The sequence below is a fragment of the Carya illinoinensis genome, chromosome 10, assembly GCF_018687715.1.
Source record: "Carya illinoinensis cultivar Pawnee chromosome 10, C.illinoinensisPawnee_v1, whole genome shotgun sequence".
Lineage (NCBI taxonomy): Eukaryota > Viridiplantae > Streptophyta > Magnoliopsida > Fagales > Juglandaceae > Carya > Carya illinoinensis.
Genome location: NC_056761.1, coordinates 12,118,570 through 12,131,018, shown reverse-complemented (window position 1 = coordinate 12,131,018; position 12,449 = coordinate 12,118,570). Strand labels below are relative to the sequence as shown.

General features: G+C 36.5%; 1 protein-coding gene across 1 annotated transcript; it reads left to right on the top strand.

Moving 5' to 3' along the window:
- Nucleotides 1–748: 748 nt before the first annotated feature.
- Nucleotides 749–12,037, top strand: LOC122279447 (katanin p60 ATPase-containing subunit A-like 2). The gene is made up of 11 exons (XM_043090127.1): nt 749–940; nt 1,445–1,621; nt 1,705–1,760; nt 2,955–3,020; nt 3,166–3,273; nt 3,365–3,435; nt 4,572–4,655; nt 5,925–6,085; nt 6,902–7,003; nt 9,800–10,022; nt 11,725–12,037. Exons 1-11 carry the CDS (start codon nt 902–904, stop codon nt 11,856–11,858), a joined length of 1,221 nt encoding a protein of 406 aa, XP_042946061.1. The 5' UTR covers nt 749–901; the 3' UTR covers nt 11,859–12,037.
- The last annotated feature ends 412 nt before the right edge of the window (nt 12,038–12,449 follow it).

Sequence of the window (12,449 nt, the reverse complement as noted above, 5' to 3'; positions counted from 1 at the left end):
TATAAAACTAATGTGCTTTCATCATTTTCCCAGGTATAATTATAAGATAAGTAAAATTTAGGTAGTAGGGTATGCAAGTTTTGCGTATATTTTTTAAAAAAAGTTGATAAATATGAAATTTAAATAAAAAAATTAATTTTTTAATAATAAATTTTATTTTTTTTTTCAAAAATAGTGTGTGAAATTTTCATATTAGAGGACTGCATTTTGTTACTTTAAATATAATGTAATATTGCAAATTCGATACTTTGGATTAGGAGAAAAGATAATAATAAAAAAAGGTTAGGCTTAGAAAAAAGAGTAACGGAGTGCACAAGCGTCGCAAAATTATTTTGAAGAAAAATAAAGTTTATTATTAAAATATTAATTTTTTTTATTTAAGTCTCATATTTATTAAAAAAATTACGTGCACACGATTACAAATACAAAAATTTTATGTGCAGTCATTTTTACAGACTATTTTATGCACTTCAGTGATATGATTGATTGTATATTAAAAAAAAATTAATCCAGCCAATTATATCAGTAGAGTGCTTAAAGAGTGTGCAAAAATAACTTTATGTAGCATTATTCTCACAAATATAAAGAAATCTATCTAAAATTGAAACGACAAGTCGTTAGTCCAACGTGGTTTGTTCCACGTCCTCGGTCCTGACTAGTCACTCAGTACTCAAGTCACAACATTTCAATTTCCAACTCATCTTGATTCTTGACCGCGTTTTTCTTCTTCTTATTTTTTTGCCATATTCCCTTTCTAGCACGTGCAAGGCACGTCCCCCTGTTTCTCTCTTCCCCTCCTTTCTACTTGTTTATGGGCTGCTGCTAGCTACATGCCCCAAACAGAGCAAAGAAAATTTCAGAAAGCTCTGTTTTATTCTCTCGCAGATTCAAATCTAACCCCATGGCCGACGAACCTTCACTCACTCGATGGTCGTTTGCGGTACTTCTCTCTCTCTCTCTCTCTCTCTCAGCTTGCGGAGATAACTACGGAAAAACCGAAAACAAAGTTGGATATTCTGAATCTCGGATTTGATATTTTTCGCTACTTCACGGAACTACGAGCTTCACTTGCTTAGCACAACTCTCGGCTTATTCGTGTCTCACTCTTTCACTTCCTTTTCATTTTCTTTTAAACGAATCAAAATAACCGAAAGGAGCAGTTAGTTTTTAGAGAAAATTTGTTTCCTTCTTTTTCCTCAAAATCTCTTAGCATCCAAAAGTAAAATCAATATATCTTACTTTTGCATTGATCAAATTCAGAATTTATAGTATATTTCCTATAAGTTTTAGAAATGTTTGAGTAAGTATATTTGGATTACGCTTATCACTGTCTTATAATTGCAAATTAATCTAGCGAATTATGACAAAAAAAAAATTTAAGCGATAGGATTTTACTTAGACCTGTGCATTGTGCATTTATCAGACCTATTATGTGTATCTATAGGATTTCAAGATGTTTTATGATGCCAAGTTCGGTAGAAAGAGGTTGCCGGAGTCAGCGAATGGTCCAACAGCTGATAAGCCTTCCAGTAATGTGAATTCTGCAGCTGTGACGTCAAATGGAAACATTCATGTGAATAACACATCTGACATGGCCATATTTGAAATGTTCCGGGGCCAGGTGGTTCATTTAATACATCCTATGGGGAATTTATATTAGTATGGCTTTCTCAGGACTTAATTAACTCAGTTATTTGTTTTCAGGCGCTGAGCTCGACACATACAAATGGAATTTTGTCTTATCAAACTGATGAGAGACCGTATGATTCCTTGCTTCTTTATTTCATGTAGTTTTGTTTTTTTGTTTAATGTTTCCATTGGTTTGCTTTAAGAGTGTGCTAAAGGCAGTTATCAACAATGTTGAGTCAACCTTCCCTATCTCAGGAGTTTTTCTTCTTGAGCTTCTCTTCATTGGCATAAGTGATCTTGTAAGCATTTCTGATAATTTGTGCTTCTGCCAGTGTGGAGCACCTATGATCTCGCACTTGTGTACAATTTACCTTCAAATAACTTCATTAATGACTGGCTAAGAAAACCACTACATATTATGGAGTTTTGCCCCTTTTTTCAACCGGGCAGCTGGGGGGAGGGGAGTTCCTTGGATTGCATTTGGGATCTTACTGTATAAGAACTTGAAAAAGTTGTAAGCCCTTCCTTTCCTGCTGTATTTATATCACCCAGGTATCACACATTTCTGTTTTGTGAGTAATACATTGATTGGCATTGATTAAAACATTGGAAGTTTTAATCAATGCCGATAAAAAAAAAAAAAAAAAAAAAAAAAAAAAAACACTGGAAGCTGGTAAAAAATGGTTTGATGATACTGAATTATCAACTCAATTCATTCTTAATTTTCTTGATGATATTAACCATTTATTCTCTTGATGGTACTAAAAAAGGGAAAGAAATCCTCTGCAAATAGCCTGTAGATGGTCTAAGGCCCCGTTTGGATGTTGACATCCAAACATCACTTAAACACAAACACAAACACTTTTCAATTTCAAATCATCAATTTTCTCATCTAATCATTACCTAATCATTACAACTTCCACAAACTTCCAAACAAAACGCAAAAAACAATTCAATTTTTTCTAATTCCTCCAAAAAAAAAATAATAATCTTAAGAAATTATATTCTAACAATATTTTAACTTTATAATATTTTTATTCATTTTTTTCTCTCTCCTTTTCCAAAACCCCATAAAATATCTTAACTCAAATTATTTTTACTACTATTCACAAACCATTTACTACTATTTACAAATTTTTCATCTCATTTCAACATCCAGACGAGTCTGCACCCTAGGGTTATTGGAGCATTACTTTGTAAAACTTACACCTTTGATATATGTTCAGTTAACACAGGATTTTCTGAATCTGAAAATTGAATATGATGGAATAGTTATTTTTTGAATTCTTATATAACCTATTAACATTTTACATTCACCTTTTCAGGCAGAAGTCTCTTCTCCCTCCATTTGAGTCTGCAGAAATGCGTACCCTGGCAGAAAGTTTAAGTAGGTAATTGCAAACAGAAAATTACAAGGCAATACCTGTTACTATTATTCCATCCGCACACCATCTGGCTGGCCAAAGATGTTTTTCTGTTTAAATTAGATGCTGGAATTGTAAATCACACAAACTATCTTTATTACTTCTTGTGCAGAGACATCATCCGTGGGAGTCCAGATGTTAGCTGGGAAAGCATCAAGGGGTTAGAGAATGCCAAACAATTACTTAAGGAGGCAGTTGTTATGCCAATAAAATATCCCAAGTATGTCTTGTTTGTGAACATCTTGTAGATCATAATATCATAAGAAGTTAATTATGTTCCCCAACTTAAAACAAGCCTTCCAATTTTTGAGGTACATTACTGGCCTTCTATCACCATGGAAAGGTATTCTTCTTTTTGGCCCTCCAGGGACAGGAAAGGTTTGTAAATTTTCTTTTATTACTTTATTTTATTTGAAATTTTATTTAATTAAGTGTTCTGTTTTTATTTTTTTATTCCCTTACCCTAGAGAATGATGCTATTTGGACTTCTTTTGTACTTGTCTTCATACTGATGTTTCGCTGAGGTGGTACTTCTCACCCTTTTTTTCCTTCTGTCTTGGAAGAGAGTAGGAGGGGGAGGGGGGTGGGGACATATATTCTCTCCTTTTTCCCTTCAATTCTTGTGTAAATTCCAGCTTTCATTTTGTCCCCACCCCTTGCTTCCCCCTTCTCTTCCTCGTGGTTCCCTTTGAACTTTCTTGCTTCCATATAAATCATTACTCAGCAGAGAAGGTACTCTACAGCGAAAAATGAGCTCTCTATAAAAAATCTGTAAATACTAATCATTGGTTGTTGAACCAAACTTAACTCATCTCAAACTAATCATTGATGGGACCCACTACTTTTTAACTTCCCATAAAAAGTTAAACTCATCTCAACCTACTTCATATATTTCAACCTAAAAGGTTTTTTTTTTTTTTTTTTTCTTTTGATGTTGGGGAACCTCTCCCCACCTTTGCAGAATAAACCTTGGTCCCGTGCACTGCACCCTCGGAAGTTTCCCTATACACAATTGGTTAAATCGCTGGCTTTTTATGAGGGAGTGTGGCCCCAAATGATTGTTTGTACCCATGAGATGTTGAACCTTGGACCTTGAAAGGAGTGATATCTTAAGACCAAGGCCTTCACCACTTGGGCCAACCCCTTGGGGTTATTTCAAACCTAAAAAGTTAAAACTCATCTCAATGGGACCCACAAAATATTACTATTGACAACTCAACTTAACTCATCTCAACATCCAAACGTAGCATAAGTCACGTTACAAAAACCCTGTCCAAAAGTTGCCAAATATTCTACGTCCTTGTTATCATTTCTTGTGAGATATTAAGTTAATTAAATCAAGTGCAATGATCTGTAAATTGGCTTGCCAATATCAACATCCTTGGAATTTAGGGGTGATAGCTTTGTTTTTTTTTTTTTTAACTTGCAATGGTTTGCCAAATATGACATCTTTGGTCTCGCTATTTTAATGATTAATATTCTAGAACTTTAATGAATCACCATATTGTGTTGCCGCAGACAATGCTTGCAAGGCTGTTGCAACAGAGTGCAACAACACTTTTTTCAATATTTCAGCATCTTCTGTTGTCAGCAAATGGCGTGGTATGCCAGTGTCTAGCATTTTTTTTCTTGGTTTTTGCTGTAGTTAATTCCATTTTTCTTTCAGTGCATTGGTTTTGAAAATGTACAAACAAGATTATGATATGGAGGAACTATTTGGACAAAGTATTCCATAAAATATGTGACTTAGAAAAAGGAGCAGCAAACTATGCTTAACAATGATAAGACTAAAGTCAGTCATAAATGCTTGAGCTAGTTAGTTTCAACTAAAGAATTGAAACAATAATGGGAACATTTGGGTCCATTTGGTAAGTGTTTTCAAGAAAAATTTTGGTGTTTTGGGGTGTTTTGGTATGTTAGCACCTTGAAATGTGTTTTGGGGTGATTTATTTGGGAGTATTTCATTTTTGTTTTAAGTTATTTTTAGTTGGGGCTTTTAAAAAGGAGAGTTTCTTAGGGTTGAGGATCTCCACCACCTGTGGTCGCTGTGGGTGGTCTAACCCACTATGCATGGGATGCTCTGCCACACAGCAGGGAGATCTCTGGCAGCCATTCATGGTGAAAGGGATGTCCCTCAATAGGTGCAGTGGGGGATCCACCCCTCCGTCATGGCAACACGGCTGAAGGGGGAGATGGGGGAATCCTCATGGCAACACAGCTGTCGGGGGAGATAGCCCTCTTTAGCTGCAGCCGATATGAGCCAAGAGGGGTCACTCCCCTCCAGTTGCAAGAAAATTATTAGGTACTCCTGGAACACGGATGTGGTGGTATTCCCATCCTATCATTGTACGTCACGTAATTAAAATTGCTTATATAAGCACTAATTTTAATTGACATGGCATCCTATGATAGTATGAGAGTATCACGTGTACATGCTCTAAGAGGTCCTAATAATTACTCCCAGCTACAGCCTGTGAGGTTGGCTGCAAGGCTACAGTGAGGTGGATATCCCCCTCCCTCGTGGTGGGGATATCTCCCCCCTGTGGCTCGCAGCACTGTGTTGCACGCCAAGGATGGGGAGATATCCCCATCTCTTGTGGCTCACCATGTGGCAGGGCACCTCTCCCATATTAAATTTTACGTAAGGTTTTCTTAGTTCAAAAGGTGCGCGGTTCTATATTTGCCCACCATATTTCATAAGAAAGTGGTGGAACATCATCATTAAGATGTGGGGCCCTTCACATTGTGTATTTATATCACTGCTGATGTTTTTATTATTTTTATCAATCCACTAAATTCCCGTTCTGATGTACATTTTTTCTTTTTAGTGATTCAGCAAATGAATTGCAAAATGGTTGTATGACATTACAGGTGACTCAGAGAAGTTAGTTAAGGTGTTATTCGATCTTGTGAGGCACCATGCACCATCAACTATATTTCTTGATGAAATAGATGCTATTATTAGTCATCGTGGTGAAGGACGTAGTGAGCATGAGGCAAGTAGGCGTTTGAAGACTGAACTGCTCATACAGGTGATGTATCAAAATGACCTGCTTTATATGTCACTGGACGTTTAGATGCAAACATGTGGCTCATAAACATAAGAAGAATTTCTAGATCTTTCAAAAGGATGTTGGACGTTGAATCTTCTTGTTGCTAGCAGCACCCTCTTAACTTGTTTGATGCATATCTATTGAGCATTATTTTAGGACGAAAGTTATCAGCCATCTTTGTCCAAGTAATTACAATTATAGCTGTTAAACAATTACTTATCAAAAAATTATAGCTGTTGAACAATATGTAACAAGGACAGTTTATTATTGTGTCAAATTACTAACATGCATGGCAGATCCAAGCGCAGCAACTCAACTTTCTTCCATTTATTTTAAGGTTGTCACATCCTGAATTGGCACCTATGCCATGTCAATCTCATCTCAACATCCAGACATCAGTCAAATACAAAAACTTTTCAATTTCAAACCTTCAACTTTTTCATCTAATCATTACCTAATCATGACAAATTTTCCAAACTTTCAAATAAAACACAAAAAATAAGTCAACTTTTTCAAATCTCAAAACAAAAATAATATCAAAAAATTATATTCTAAAAATATTTTAGCTTAAAATATTTAGATTCAACTTTGTTTCTCACCTTTACCAAAACCCTATAAAATAACTTTAGTCAAACCATTTCACTACCATTCACAAACTATTTCACTAATATTAACAGATTTTTCATCCTATCTTATCTCATCCCAGCATTCAAATTAGACCTTATTTGCTTGTGGAATATAATGTTTCATCTTTTTCTGCTTTCTCAAAAACTTATCACCCAGATTAGATTGCAGATGGATGGTTTAACCCAGACAGATGAACTTGTTTTTGTTTTGGTGGCAACAAATCTTCCCTGGGAACTAGATGCATCGATGCTCCGGCATCTTGAGAAGCGAGTATCGTTTCGAAAATCCAGTCCAATTTTATGCAATAGGGAAAAAGGAGTAGGTTGAGTTGTTATAGCGTTCTAGTGGCTATTTGTTTAATTTTGGCTATAATGGTGAATTATATTTATTATGGAAGAGTCTTAATTGTTGCCATACTATCATAATCTTGGAGGTCCTAAATTTATGTGGCTATTATTGCATAACCTATTCTATAAGTAACAAAATCTGGTTATTGGTTACAACTTGAAGAGGCAGCTAGTTGACTGCTGGTCAGTTGAAGGTCTTCTTACCATTAAGCAGAAAAGAAAAATCTATACAATTTGACATTGAAAAACCAAGATATTTCAGTCATTCTGCATTTGGCAGTGGTTATGATTATGCTTCACTTAGCTCAAAATGAAGCATCAAAAAATCCTTTGTCAAAATTCCTATGTCAAGGGTAGACAAATCCTCGACTCCATTCTCATTGCTAATGAATGCTTGGAGAGTAGAATTAGAGATGGAGTTCCAGGCATCCTTTGCAAATTGGATATGGAGAAGGCTTTTGACCATGTCAATTGGGATTTTTTGATATATATCCTTGGTAGGCATGGTTTTGGGGAAAAATGTTGTAAGTGGATGAAGTATTGCATTTCTTCAGCTAGATTTTCAGTTTTGGTTAATGGCACTCCATCTGGTTTTTTTTAACACCTCACAGGGATTGAGACAAGGGGATCCTTTGTCTCCATTTATCTTTGTTTAGCTATGGATGTGTTAAGTAGAATGTTGAAGGCGGCGGTGGATAGGGGTTTTATCTCAGGCTTCTCGGTGGGCAGTTCCATCCATGGCAGCATTAATGTCTCTCACTTACTCTTTGCGGATCCTGTGTGAGTCAAATTCTGATCAGATCTGTTCTTTGAGGGCACTTTTGTTATGTTTTGAAGCTGTATCTAGTTTAAAAGTCAATTTGTGCAAATCTGAAATGGTCCCTGTAGGTTTGGTCAATAATCTAGGGGATTTGGCTGATATATTGGGATGTTCGGTGTCTTTTTTGCCTATGAAATATCTACTTCCCTTGGAGGCACCTTTTAAATCTAAGGCAATTTGGGATGGGGTTTTAGGAAAAATTAAAAGTAGGTTGGCTGGCTGGTAAAGGATCTACTTGTCCAAAGGTGGTAAAATCACCTTAATCAAGAGTACTTTATCAAATATCCCAACCTATTTCCTCTCTTTATTCCCTTTGCCTGCAGGAGTGGCTAATAGAATAGAAAGGATATTCCGTGACTTCTTGTGGGGTGGATTGGAGAATGGGAAGAAATTCCACTTGCTCAAGTGGGATAAGATTTGCTCTCCTTTATATTCAGGAGGTTTGGGGATTAGAAAGCTGAAAACTTTCAGGAAGGCATTTTTAGGGAAATGGTTGTGGCGGTATCATCAAGAAGGGGATGCTCTTTGGAGGATTGTTATTGATGCCAAATATGGGAATATTCGGGGAAGTTAGTCCTCAAATGAGGTTAGAGGGGCATATGGAGTGGGAGTGTGGAAATTCATTCGCAATGGATGTGGGGAGTTCTTCAGAAATTTCAGATTTGAAGTGGGTAGGGGTAATCATATCAGTTTCTGGCATGATTTATGGTGTGGAGATGTGGCCTTGAAGATTGCTTTCCCTAGAATTGCTTCAGATAAAGGCACCTCTGTGGCTGATTGCTTGAGCAACGCTACTGGTCTTATTCAGTGGTCAGTAAGTTTTATTAGAGATGCCCAAGATTGGGAGGTGGGGGTTATCACTGATTTTTATTGCTTGCTCTATGATTTAAATTTAAAATCTGGAGGGGAGGACAGATTAATCTGGAATCAGCTTGGTAATAAGAAATTTTTGGTTAGATCTTTGTACAAAGTCTTGGTGCCACATTCTTCTAGTGATTTTTTCCCTTGGAAAAATATTTTGAGATGCAAGGTGCCTCTCAAGGTCCGATTCTTCGGGTGGTTGTCTGCTCATGGGAAAATACTTACTATTGATAAGCTGAGAAAGTGTGGAATCATTGTAATGGATTGGTGCTTTATGTGCAAAAGGTATGGAGAATCGGTGGATCACCTTCTTCTTCATTGTGATGTGTCGAGGGCTTTGTGGGATGAGGTCTTTGTCAAGTCTGGAATCTCTGCAGTGATGCCTACGAGTGTAGGGAATCTTTTGGCCTGTTGGAGAGGGATTCAAGGAAATCGTTAAATAACAGCTGTTTGGAAGATGATTCCTCTTTGTCTTATGCGGTATATTTGGAATGAGAGAAATGGCCGTGTTTTGATAATAGAGAACGCTCGGTGGATGGGATTGGGGCTTTCTTTTTTCGTACTTTGCTGCTTTGGGCTTTGGTTATTGTAATGGATGGATTTAGTTCCAATGAATTTCGTGCTGTTTTTCGGCTTTAGTTTGTAATTAGACGTTTTCTCTTTTATACTTCCTATGTACTTGGGCTATGCCTAATTACGTGGTTTAGGAAGTACTTGGGCTATGCCTAATTACGTGGTTTTTAATAAATTTCTTACTTATAAAAAAAATGATTATGCTTCCCTTATGATTTTTTTTAATAGTTAAAGAAATACGTTTTAAAAGGCCTTGAGGTTGTTCTATATCATCTATCCCTCTTGACTCCTCTTCCCATTGCGTTTGGCAATGGTACCGGGATCAGTTGCCACCTCTTCCAAATAAAAAGAGGTAAAGTATGATGTCATGATTTTTTTGTTTTAGATGAAAAATGACTAGATCTAGCAACTACAGTTTAGGGCTGATATTAGTTAAGTGGTTATCCTTTGACCATGATAAATAAGATCCTAGTGCCTCTTCCAGAGCCAGAAGCAAGAAGAGCCATGTTTGATGAACTCCTGCCATCAGAGCCGGACAGGGAGAAATTTCCTCATGATTTGTTAGTTGAAAAGACAGAAGGTTATTCAGGTTCAGATATTCGGTTACTGTGCAAAGAGGCCGCAATGCAGCCCCTTAGACGTTTAATGGCACTCCTTGAAGAGAGACAGGAATTGGTTCCTGAGGATGGTATGTGACTTCCAAACTTTTTGCACTTTTTACAGTTATAAAAATGTATGATATAAGGAACACAAGATGAGTACATAAATTTCTTATGGTTTTATTTGTAAACTTGCAAAAGAATGTGTAGATCATCACGTTGGCACATTATACATTATACTACTCTTCAGGCGCATTCTAGAATAAACTGGCTGAGGAAAGCTCTCTGCTTTATAACCTCATTGACGATTTCCTACACTCAAGAAACATATTACTGTGTTTATTTTACTAATCAAAATAATAATAATAATAAAGAGAGCATATTACTGTGGCTAAAAGTCCACTCCCACATCCTAATAGTCAGACATCTTCTCCTGCCAGATAATATTTTCCCATGTGCTTTTGTTTTTAATTTTTCCTTCTGAATTTTATGTCTGAGTTGCTTTTGTTCCCTGATGCTCTTAAGGGATCATTATTTATGTAATACTAGAAGTCTTGGGCTGTCAGGCTTAAAATCCACAGGTCGTGGCTTGAGTCACCAATTCATGCAAAAATTTTGAAGGATAGAACCAATACTGATCTACACCGCTCCCAGAGTCCCACATAACTGGGATCAGTGCTGAGTGATGACGCGAATGCTTTAAATTTTATGTGGGACCAAACCAGAGTGGAAGTATGCCATAATCTATCAAATTTAACTAGGCAGAATGAGAGAGCGTCTCCTACACTTTGTTCAACAAAATCCAACTCGTTTTCCCCCATCAATCTAGTCTTGACATAACAGCTAATAAATCTCTATCATGAACGTCTTTTATTTCCTTTCTGTCTTTCTTGTTTCTTGAGCTTTTCTGTTGGCAGATTTGGGTGGGACCTCCCGCTTGTGCATCAATAGAAGTTTTCAAGTGCAATCAATAGCTTTCTAGGCGTAGCTTTTGGGTTTTCCAAACTTCAGACCTAGGATAGATTGTGTCGAATCATCCAAACATCTTTTCATGTGGCATTTGATCTGGGAGATCTAAATTCTTACCCAACATCCTGATTCCTGGAATTTGATGTTCGGGAATTTAAATGCCTAGATGTGCGATGTTGCTAGCACCTGATGATGTGCTGTTCATACGAGCTTAACAAGATTCATGGGAATGTGAACTTTTCACCTGCTCTTCATTCTAGGGAATCTTGTATGATTTTTCTCTTATTTCACCCAAACTGATGTTAGGCATCTGGATTTCCATGAGCTGAAGGCAACAAAATAAAGGGATTGCTTCAATATCCTTTCTACATTCTTGGGAGTCTTGAAAGATGTGAACCCAATGTTATTGAACTGTTTGACACTTCCAAGAGAGCAACCTAAACCGCAAAGGATAAGCTTATGAAATTCTTCGTAATTAATTACTTTGTAAGCAAAGAAAGAAAGACAAGCGAGTTCAAGTACCATCAATGTTGTCTTACACAATTGTTTTTCTTTATGGGTATTATTTTTTTAAGTTATTGGACACAAATATTTAGAAGTTCAAAGCCATTACATCTGAGGTTTTAAGATTCCCCATTCATGAGTATTGTGACTCTACATGGTATAACCTCTCTCTCTTTTTATAAACCTGAATGAAACACCTACACACAATACATCTTTAATTTCATTTGTTCTTTAATTCTTTTTTTCTTGAACATCTGGATCGTTTACCTATTCTATAATTGGTCATTTGGAACTGAAGGATCAATTTATGACTTACAGAGTTGCCTAAAGTGGGACCAATCAGACATGAAGACATAGAGACAGCTTTAAAGAACACCAGACCATCTGCTCATCTGCATGCTCATCGTTACGAAAAGTTTAATGCCGATTATGGTAGTCAAATTCTCCAATGAAGGCCCCATAGCCTTTCTCCTTCAACCGTGAAATGTGTATGTCCAAGTTTATTTCTTTCATCAGATGTTATCATTTCATAAACAACCTCAATTTTCAAGCAGTGTGTTGTTTATAGTTGCCAGAGTAGAACTCAGCCGTTTCAAGCACATTAAATATGCACATACCTCAATTCTCTGCATTTCCTTATACCATACGTATATTTCATACCGTGAACGTGTTTGACTTAAAATAGAGTAAACAATTTGAGTATATTTGACGAATATACCCCTGCTTTCTTTCCCTCCTTTTGTTCTTCTTTTCGATCCTTCAATGAAGCTGTTTTATGAGACTTTTTCTCTCTGTCTCTCTCTCTTCATTAATCCTTTCAGACACAGCTAGAAGCTCATTCAACAATTTAAATGGTAGGTGTTTGGGGTCAGTTATTTATGGGAACCTCTTCACCACGTAGCGTTCTTTATGCTAAGATTATTTTCCGAAATAAAATGGTTCTACTCAACATTTGTTTTAAGCATCATGTCCGTTTGATGTTAAACGTTCGCATATTACGTAACGTAGATAATGGGAAGCGACCTTGACTATATCTAGAGTGA